Source organism: Vigna radiata, chromosome 4, assembly GCF_000741045.1.
Source record: "Vigna radiata var. radiata cultivar VC1973A chromosome 4, Vradiata_ver6, whole genome shotgun sequence".
NCBI classification, from domain to species: Eukaryota; Viridiplantae; Streptophyta; class Magnoliopsida; order Fabales; family Fabaceae; genus Vigna; species Vigna radiata.
Window position 1 is genome coordinate 4,642,072 of NC_028354.1, and position 9,720 is coordinate 4,651,791.

The following is a 9,720-nucleotide window of genomic DNA, read 5'->3' on the forward strand; positions in this document are numbered from 1 at the left end:
GTGAAAAGTAAATTTAAGACGTGTGTGTGTGTCTATATATATATATATATATATATATATATATATATATATATATATATATATATATATATATATATATAATAGCAGTATCTTGTGAAAAATAATATGTCAATATCTGCAAATTGGAAACTAGTTGCCAATGCCATCTTAATCACATGTGAGATATCAATAACACAAACTTATCGAATATTTGAGGAAAAAATATTAAAGTATTGTTTATAGAGCATAGTTCTTGGGAGCATTTTTCTTTACAAAAGAAAAAGGAATATGATGCTGTACTTTTCAAAGAATTAAATATGGACCAACACTTTCCTTCTTTCACACTCCTGTTTTATATATTCTAAAAGTTATTTTTTATAATTTTATTTATATCAATTTTTATTAGTTAGATATAATATTCTATTATTAAAAGGATGTAAAATGGAAGAAATAAAAAATTATATATATATATATATATATATATATATATATATACATATATATATATATATATAATTATTACATAAATAGACTACAAATATAAAAAAAGTGTAGTCTATATTTAAAAGGTAACAATTTTAGAAATTAATTTTAAAGAATATACTATGGTTAAGTTAAAGTAATAGTTTTGAGAATAATTTTATTTTTTTATTTTTATTCTGGTTATAAAAATCTTTATTGTTTTTCGTTGAATATAAACTTTTCCTCTTCTGTTATAAAAGACAAGTTTTTTTTTTTTTCATTCTCGTTTTCTTTCTCCTTTATTTGTTTTTTTTTCTTTTCACCTCATTTTAAATCCTAAACCTTGGTTTATGTTTGATTATTTACGTCACACACTGATTACTCATATCGTTGTTATCTATATACGTGATTTCATTGTTATCTATATCTGTGTTACTTACCTTCCTTAAAGCATATTCTTAACTTCCTTTTTTTACCTATTTTAATATTTTAATGTATTTAAAAATTTGTATATGATAATAGATTTGTATATGTTATTTGGATAATTTATTATTTGAATATATTATTTTGGTATAGTTTTTTTATTATTGATTGATTGTATGCAAAAGTTTAGTTTATTTGATGTTGACATTAAGTTTATTTGAAAAAATTGAGACTTAACATGGACATGTAAACATACCCTTATTTGAGACTCAAAACTAAGAAAATGAAATTTTATAAACAAATTAAATATTAGTACTAAAAGAGGGAGTTCTTTTGTGGTGCACAAATATTTTTATATAAAGTGTTGTAATCTTATCTTGTATAATAAAATAATTATATTAAATATGTTATTGTTGTAATGAGAAATATATTAGAAATATAATAAACTATAAATAGATTTTATTATATATTTTAATTAAAAAGGATAGTAGAATATTTAAAATCTTACTCTTACGCTTTTAGAAGAATAACATTGTAGATGGGAACGGATGTTCATGCATCTGAAACAAAAAAATATTTGACATATAAACAACAATATCTTACAATTGTATATGTAGTATCCGACTATACAAAACATATGATAGCAGTAAATTCTGAGTAACCCCGTTACTTTGCGTTCTACACCGTTATTCATTCCCCAATATATGCAGAAATTTAAAGAGTTAAAAAGAATAGGTAGCTAGGTCAACCACCTCTCACACGTGCGTCAGAATTCCGGTAAAGAGACGTTTTTCCGAAACTCACACGACGGTGACCGTAACGGCGAAGGGGGCAAAGACGGTGGAGATTTCAGGCTCTGAAAGTATCCCCTTACGTCAAGTCCATCGGCGAAAGGTTTCGTAACCTCTTCTCTTGAAGGAATAAACGGCGGCCGCACAACCTCCGTTAGTAGGTCCCACTTAACCCCTCTGAAGAACTCGTGCTCCTTGATCTCGGTGGCGCCGCGAACATAACCCAAACGCTTGGAGGGGTCCTTTTCTAGCAACCGAGAGATTAGGTCCGTCAACGCTGTTTTCTTCCCAACAAACTGGGGCGTCTTCAACAACACGTTGCGAAACGTTTCCTTGCGATTCCTCCCCTTGAACGGCGTCGTTCCGTACACCATCTCGTGGGCGAGGACGCCGAGGGCCCACCAGTCAACGGCGAAGCCGTGCCCCTCGCCTCGGAGGACCTCCGGCGCGATGTACTCCTCGGTGCCCACGAACGAGTTCGAGCGCTCGAAGCTTGGCGCGGCGCGGCGAGCGGCGGGGGTGACTCGGGCGGACTTGGGGGTCTTCGTGAGTGGGGCCCAGCGGAAATTGCGGCGGGGCTTGCGCAGGGCGGTGTCAGGAATGTGGGAGTTGGAGGGAGAGGAGGTGTTGGTTTTGGTGGGAGAGAGAGTTCGGGAGAGGTCGAAGTCGGTGAGAGTGACGTGGCCGGATTGTTGAATGAGGACGTTTTCGGGTTTGAGGTCGCGGTACACGATGTGCATGGAGTGAAGGTGGTGGAGAGCGCAGAGGATCTCGGCGAGGTAGAAGCGGACGACGGCGGGGGAGAATATGTGATCCGTTTGGCGATAGCGGAGGTGGTTGAGGTCGCCGCCAGGGCAGTAGGGGACGGCCCAGCCCATTAAGTTGTTGGACTCGAAAGAACCCAGTAGGGTGGGGAGGAAGGGGTGGGATAAGCGAGAGAGAACAGTGATTTCCCAGTGGGCACGGCGAGCACCGTCGTGGAGGGATGACGATTTGTCGACCACTTTGAGCGCCACGTGGCCGGAGTTGTGTTGCACGAGAAACACAGTGCCCATGGCTCCTTTGCCTAAAACTTTCAGTGCCTTAAGGTTGTCGAGGTCAAGTTCCTCTGCCATTTCGTTACAAGAGAGAGAGAGAGAGAGAGAGAGAGAGAGAGAGCGCTACCTGGTCTGTGTTTGTTTGATCCACCCTTGCCGCTGCTATTAACGTTTTATAATGATGTTGTTGTACTGTTGTATGCGGATTTACTTTTGTTTTTTCTGTGCACTACACTGTTCTCTAATGTTACTACAAGCTCTTTTTATAGCCATTGTAATTGCAAGAAGGTGATAGTGGAAAACAACATTCACAGATGTAAATAAATGTAGGAATCTAAACGGTCTTTATGGTGTCGGAAAACTGCTTAAACCTCGTTAGCGAGATTTATTAGATATTGATAAAATGTGATAATAAATAATGCGCTTGATTTGCGTAGCATAAACTGATAAAGCTTATGGTCACACGTGTGACGAGACATAAGCAAACAAAAGTAATTTTGAAAGAGTGTCGAGAAAAAGACAAAATGAATTAGCCGTACGGTATTCACATGGGAGCTCCTATATTGTAAAGAGAACGTGAAGGTGCACCCTAAGCTGTTGCTTCATGTTGGAACCTTGTCACCTTCTCATTTACCAATCCATTCTTTTATTGGATTTCTTTCTTTAATTAATGGAGCATGACATTTCACTCACCCTTCCTCATGCTCCTCTCAATTATTAATTACCATTATCTCAATAAATCATACACTATATCTTTCAAATATACGATTTGCCCTCTGTATTGCACTTATCAAACTCACTTTCCATTCATCAAATTTAGCTATTTGCTACACCAATTTTTCCCGTTAGATCCGTTGTTTTGTATTGTACTCATAGGCTTCAATGGAAACCAATACATACATGATAATTCAATGTTCTTTGTCCTTTTGAAATCCATAGATCTTTATCAGAAAACTGTTGAAGGAGTAGTATTTTAATCATGAATCCCGTTGTTTATGTTGGCATATGTTGAACTACACATAAATCAAAGAGGACAAAGCAATTAATGAAGTTTCACATGTTGAATATTAATGTTCCTTTGTTGTGTTAGATTTAATGTAGGACGAGACACTGCACGAATCGTATATGGTACGTAGTGGTAGTACCTTAAAAATTACCAAATAATGTGGAGTAGGCTTGGCCCTGTTGATGATGAATTAGGTGGATGATGGTGAATTAATTAGTGATGGCTTCATTGTCAAAAGTGTAGGCTTTTCTGGCAGCATAAAAGATATTGAGATGTAAAAGATGGCATATAAATTAGAACCAAGTCTATGGTTGAAACAGACGAAGGGTAGACAAGTGGAGGACAACATCATTATGCTTGCTTTAACATTGAATTGACATTATCCTTTTGATTTTGCAAATCTTCTACTTCAAACTGTGAACTTGAGATGAAAGACATTTACCCACACGTATGAAACAAGTAACTAATTAAGGCATCGAAATTCTTTTTTTGTAGTTCATTGATGACGACTTACACGACAACGTGGAATCGTGATTTGGGTAGAAGTTGGGTGATCTTCCCTTCGATCATATCCTTCGTAACATCACCCACCAACTACTAAAATAATGTCTACAAAGAAAAATAGGTATGTTTTAAACTTGTTGTACTAACTCTTGAATCCGTCTCATAAAATTAAAAGTTGTTACTATGGACTGAGAGCTCGTCGATTGGCTATGACTACATGCTGGGTTGAATGAACTGAGCGGTGGGAAGGTTGGAAAGAACTTTGTAGTCATTCGGTCACGACAACAGTTGAGCAGAGTTAAGACATAATCAATATGGTAACTGTTATTGATGAGTGGTTATAGGTAATATCAATGATCATTAAGAGGTAAATTAATTAATCAGATTTTTTTAACTCTATAAATAGATGTTTAATTTCAAGGTAAACTTCACTTGATTCATAATTGAATTACTTTAAGACCTTCAAAGAAAAATTTTGACTTGAGCGTCAGAATATATTCTATAGGTCATCCCTACACCAATCGGTCACACAAAACATAGAAAGGAACGAAAGTTTGACAAGACAAAAAAAAGCACACAGGCTTCATCCTCGTCCCAATCGAGAAAAACAAAAGTTTATTATCTTTTCATATAATTTCTCTTGAATGAGTCATAACAACTATGTTAGTGGGAAGAATGGATTCACATTTTGCATGTTACGTCAACATACGTATATATTCTTTAGTTATTCTCTTGTAAAGATATGAGATTATGATTCCAAAGATTTATAACCACTCCTCATATATTTTGGTAGATATGCTTTCTGGAAAATAAATAGGATAAACAGATCTGGGTTAAACCAGTCCATTATTATACAAACCAACACTTTAAGTGATCTTAAGCTAATCATTTGTGAATAAATTAAGGCTTTTTCTTTCTTCAACTCCCATAATTTCTAAAGGTGACTTTCATATTACCTTATTTGTAAAATTTTCTGAACAATTCTTTTTAATTTTCTCGAACATGGTTTCCAAAAACAAGTTTTCTAATGTATGAAAAAAGCTTTCTGACATGTATATGAACTACAATCCATAACAAGTTTTCGAAAATAATTTTTCAATATAAATTTTTTGGAACACATGAAATGTGTTCTGGAAAGAACTTTTCGGAATGAGCTTTTTATTTTCAAGCCATTATCTCTTTTCTTGTTCTGCAGCGTTGTCCCTCTACAGCTATCTAGCAGTGATGGATTTTTAAAAAATTGTTTTTGGATTGCAAAAGTTTTATTTATAGTATATTTTTTTCTCTGAACTATGATGCCCTTTTAATTATAATTTGATCTGCTAGGTTCATTTTTAAGAAATATATGGACGTAAATCCTCGTGCATAAGTATATATAAATTTTAGGAATCAAATATATTATGATTAAAAAATATTTTTATTTATATACTAATTTTTATACATATAACAAAATTGTGTCCCCGTAATGGTCATGAAACTCCACCACCGACAAGAAGATGATGTGATAGATAAGGATGATATTTTAGTCTTTTTATTGTTAATGTGACTCCAATTAGTAATGATGGGGTGTATGAAAAAAGCCTTAAATCAATACTGTGCAAGTCCAAACCCACATCCCCTAATTAAGTTGTATTTTTAAGAATACTAGTTAAGTTATTATGCAATGTCAATATGGCGAAAAAAAAAAGTGTTTTTTTTTGCATCTCCAACTTTTCTTTCTTTCTAAATCTGTGATGTAACCTGTTTAAGAGGGTAAAAAATCATTTCTCTCTCCTATAATTATTTCATTCATACTACATTTTGTGTTATTACATACAGTGAAATAATTTTGTCTAAATGATGTCTTACGCTTTAAAATATCTTTAGAAATGTTCATAGACTTATTGGACATGGACTACGTGATGACTATATTTGAGCTAAGACAATGTCGTAGTCCCTAATCAAGATTGAGCTAATTTAAAAACCTATAAAAAGACTATTGTGAGAACCAATAGTGAAAGTATGTCACATGGACATACTTGCATCATTTTTTGATACACAACTTTTACGGGTAAGAATGTCATCTCCATTCATGTATCATACTTGTTGCTTTTCAAAGACTTGTAGTCGTATGATAGATATGCATGAGGAGTTGTTGTAACTTGGATATGCTAGCTTTACAGAGACAAAACATTTAATTGAATATCCAACTCTTCTATACATACATATATGTCTTTGACTTTGTTTTCCTTTATAGTTTCATTCTTGAAAAACCTTTAATTACCATTTTGTATAATTGGATATATGAATACTTCTTGAGATGAAAAGGAAGTATGGAGTGCTTAATTAGGATGAAAGTAAACTTCAAATCACATGTTGGGTGATAAGGATACAAATTTCCAACCTACATGAGGTCAGGGTACATTTGGATGCTTTGACATATGATGAAGTGATATGAGTCCTATACTGATCATATTAAATTAGTTATCCACATCAAATCAATTTCTAAATTGAATTTTGGAATCCGATGAGTTTCCTAACCTAGATTTCAAAATCTAAAAAGTTTCCTAAACTGGACTTCAAAGTTCTGTAAATTTTTTAAGTTAGATTTTAAAATATTATAAAATTTTTAAACTAAATTTCAAAATTTAGTATATATAAAATATAATATAAATATATAAAAAGTTCAATCGAAATAAATATAACATTTCAAACCAAACCTAACCAACAAAAAAGTGTACCTAAAAGATCAACAAGGTGAACGGAGGCATAATGGAGTAATACACTAACACGATTAAATGGAAAACAACAACGTAGAAAACTATAAAAGACCACACCTTTAAAAAATGACTTGAGAGTATATGTCATAGTAAATATAATTTAATAAACAATAATTATTTCTTATCTAATATATATATATATATATATATATATATATATATATATATATATATATATATATATNTATATATATATATATATATATATTTTTTTTTTTTTTACTTGCGGGGGGAGAGGTTTTCTTGGACCGAAAACATTACTTGATTCTAGCCCAGCCCAATCAACAAATCCTCTAGGTCTTCCAGAACGATGTAATTGAACTTTGACCAAAACACGAAATCTGTTGGCGGTGATACTAATGGCCACTACAATTCCCACAAAACCTCCGATTAAGGCAATTTCTCAACCCTTCTAATCTTTCTATGGTCGCGCTCTCAATTTCTGCAGCATTTCTATTTTCCTCATTTGGTAAGCTCCCAATTTTCTCATAGCTAACTCTATTGTCACTTCGCCGCCCTTTCAATGTCCGAGTTTTTCATCTCTTTGATTGCTATAGCTATGTTTTTCCTCGATCTGCCTCTCGACTACTGCATTGTTTGTAATTAGTTCGATATTTGCTATTATTCAACAAGATGTTTTGATTCTTAAGCTTTTAATTTTATTTCTTTGATGCTATTGATATCTGAATTGAACAAGCTAGGTGGATTGATTAATTGTTCATTTCCCCTGTCATATTGCACTGCTAGAGTGAAATTCCCTAACAATTCGCAGCTAAACCCTAAAACAGAATTTTGGAGTGGTGTGTGTTGACTTAATTGAGTGAAGAGATAGCATAATGGTGAAAGCATACAGACAGGAACATGTCTACAAACACCCTTGGGAACGTGTAACTAGTGCATCTTGGCGCAAGTTTGCTGACCCAGAGAACAAACGCATATTATCCCATATTCTTGATGTTGACACATTGAACCATAGTCTTGACCCTTCATCGGGGAAGCTTTACACAACTCGTGCCATCACGATCCATTGTCCTGGACCCTGGTTCGTACGAAGAATTGTGGGTCAGGATATTTGCCACTGTGTGGAATCCAGTGTTGTGGATGCACAGTCGCGTTCCATGCAACTAACCTCTCGGAATATTAGCCTCCAGAAGTTCATAGAAGTGGAAGAGAAGATCCGGTACGATCCGCACCCGGATAACCCGAATGGTTGGACGGTTTGCCAGCAGGAGACTCGCATCCGGATTAAGCCATTGTCGGCCCTGGCATCCATGGCTGAAAAGGTGGAGCAGCGATGTGCTGAGAGGTTTCTTCAGAATAGTGTTAAGGGCAGAGAGGTAATGGAGAGGATATGTAAATATCTTGAGGCAGAATCTAGCAGCCTTGCCTTGTGATTCTGTCTTCTCATTTCAGTTTTGGGTTTCTATAGTTTAACTAATATATTTGTAAAATAACTGAGGAAACATTGCAACATGATAGGCAGGGAAGATGGTGAAGCTTGTATCTCGTCCCTGGACTTTAAGAACTAAGAAGACTATTTAGATCTTCTCCAAATTTTGATTTGTCAAATAATTTTTCAAATTGCTGTAGCACAACTTAAAGGATCATTTGAATATCCTTTTCTTCTGAATCTTGATCAATCCTTCGGAGTGAGATTGGGACCTAACTCTGTTTTTTGTTTGTCACCTTTCCTTATTCTCTAAGGCACTTGGTCACAAGCCTTTGTTTTGCATCTTTATCTTGAGATAGAAGTGATTATCCATAGATTTTCTTTTGGGCCTTTCTAAGTGATGACCGTGATAATATTATTTTTCTTATTCATCTTTATTACATGGTAGATCATTAAATGAACTTGAATTTGGCTTGTCGTTAGGAATACTGAAATATGTTTTTTCTTTTAACTTGTTTGTAAAAGTGCAAAATCTTGTAACCAATAAATGAAAACAACTGTAACTACATTGCAACATGATTAATTAACAGTCAGTGTCATTTCTGTTAAACATTCATGGTTATTAAAGAAATTAGTTAATTTAATTAATAATATTAGATTATTCTAAATTTTGTACATTTTTTAATTTATATTTTAACGTAAATGAGGCAGTTTTATATAGATCTCTAGTTTGGCTTCAATGGTAATATGTAACATGTGAAGAAAATAGGGGAAAGAAGAAGGAGGTAACAGAATTAGGTTAGACACGTGGCAGCATCTCTTGAAAAATGGGAATTAAGGAGCATTTCAGGTCAACGGAACGGGAGGGGGTTAACGGGTTATTGATGTACAGCCTCTCTCTCTGCGCTTCTCCCTGAATCTATTTGTCTTCATTGTCATCAATTGAAAGATTATCAAGCGCAAGTGACCAATCAATGTGAAGAACTTTGATGATTGATGAGTTTGATTTCATTGTTGGTTGATTTAGTGTTAGTAAAGCGGATTTAGTGAGTTCGTTTGTTTAATTAAATTGATGAGTTTGATTGAGTACGTAAACAATCATTAATTACTTGTTTGTTAATCTATTTTAAATTATGAGTGATTAAACTTGTAATCTTTAAGAAAAAAGTGAATTTTAAACCGAATTCATTTTTATAAAAGTGATTTGTAAGATAAGATCTATATCTATTTATATATTATAAATTTATTTTATTTCTAGTTGACGTAGGACTTTCAATATCATGTATTTAAATTATTGGAAATTGTTTTAGGATGTTATTTCATGCATTTTCCTTTGTTATACTCTCAT

General features: G+C 33.9%; 2 protein-coding genes across 4 annotated transcripts; one reads left to right on the top strand and one right to left on the bottom strand.

The window, feature by feature from the left end:
- Positions 1-1,440: 1,440 nt before the first annotated feature.
- Positions 1,441-2,997, bottom strand: LOC106758816 (serine/threonine-protein kinase UCNL). The gene has a single exon (XM_014641804.2). The coding sequence runs from the start codon at positions 2,789-2,791 to the stop codon at positions 1,652-1,654; it is 1,140 nt and encodes a 379-aa protein (XP_014497290.1). The 5' UTR covers positions 2,792-2,997; the 3' UTR covers positions 1,441-1,651.
- Positions 2,998-7,280: 4,283 nt separating this feature from the next.
- On the top strand, positions 7,281-8,648 carry LOC106758678 (PRELI domain containing protein 3B). 3 transcript variants are annotated; one of them, XM_014641631.2, is made up of 2 exons: positions 7,281-7,451; positions 7,730-8,648. In XM_014641631.2, exon 2 carries the CDS (start codon positions 7,819-7,821, stop codon positions 8,374-8,376), a length of 558 nt encoding a protein of 185 aa, XP_014497117.1. In that variant the 5' UTR covers positions 7,281-7,451; positions 7,730-7,818; the 3' UTR covers positions 8,377-8,648. The 3 variants fall into 3 exon arrangements, with proteins under 3 accessions (XP_014497117.1, XP_014497118.1, XP_014497116.1); XM_014641632.2 differs by having other exon boundaries at positions 7,755-8,648; XM_014641630.2 differs by having other exon boundaries at positions 7,282-7,451; positions 7,771-8,648.
- The last annotated feature ends 1,072 nt before the right edge of the window (positions 8,649-9,720 follow it).

What these genes read in the sequence shown, in the direction of transcription:
- LOC106758816 (XM_014641804.2), bottom strand. Translation starts at nt 2,791, where the DNA reads ATGGCAGAGGAACTTGACCTCGACAACCTTAAGGCACTGAAAGTTTTA.
- LOC106758678 (XM_014641631.2), top strand. Translation starts at nt 7,819, where the DNA reads ATGGTGAAAGCATACAGACAGGAACATGTCTACAAACACCCTTGGGAA.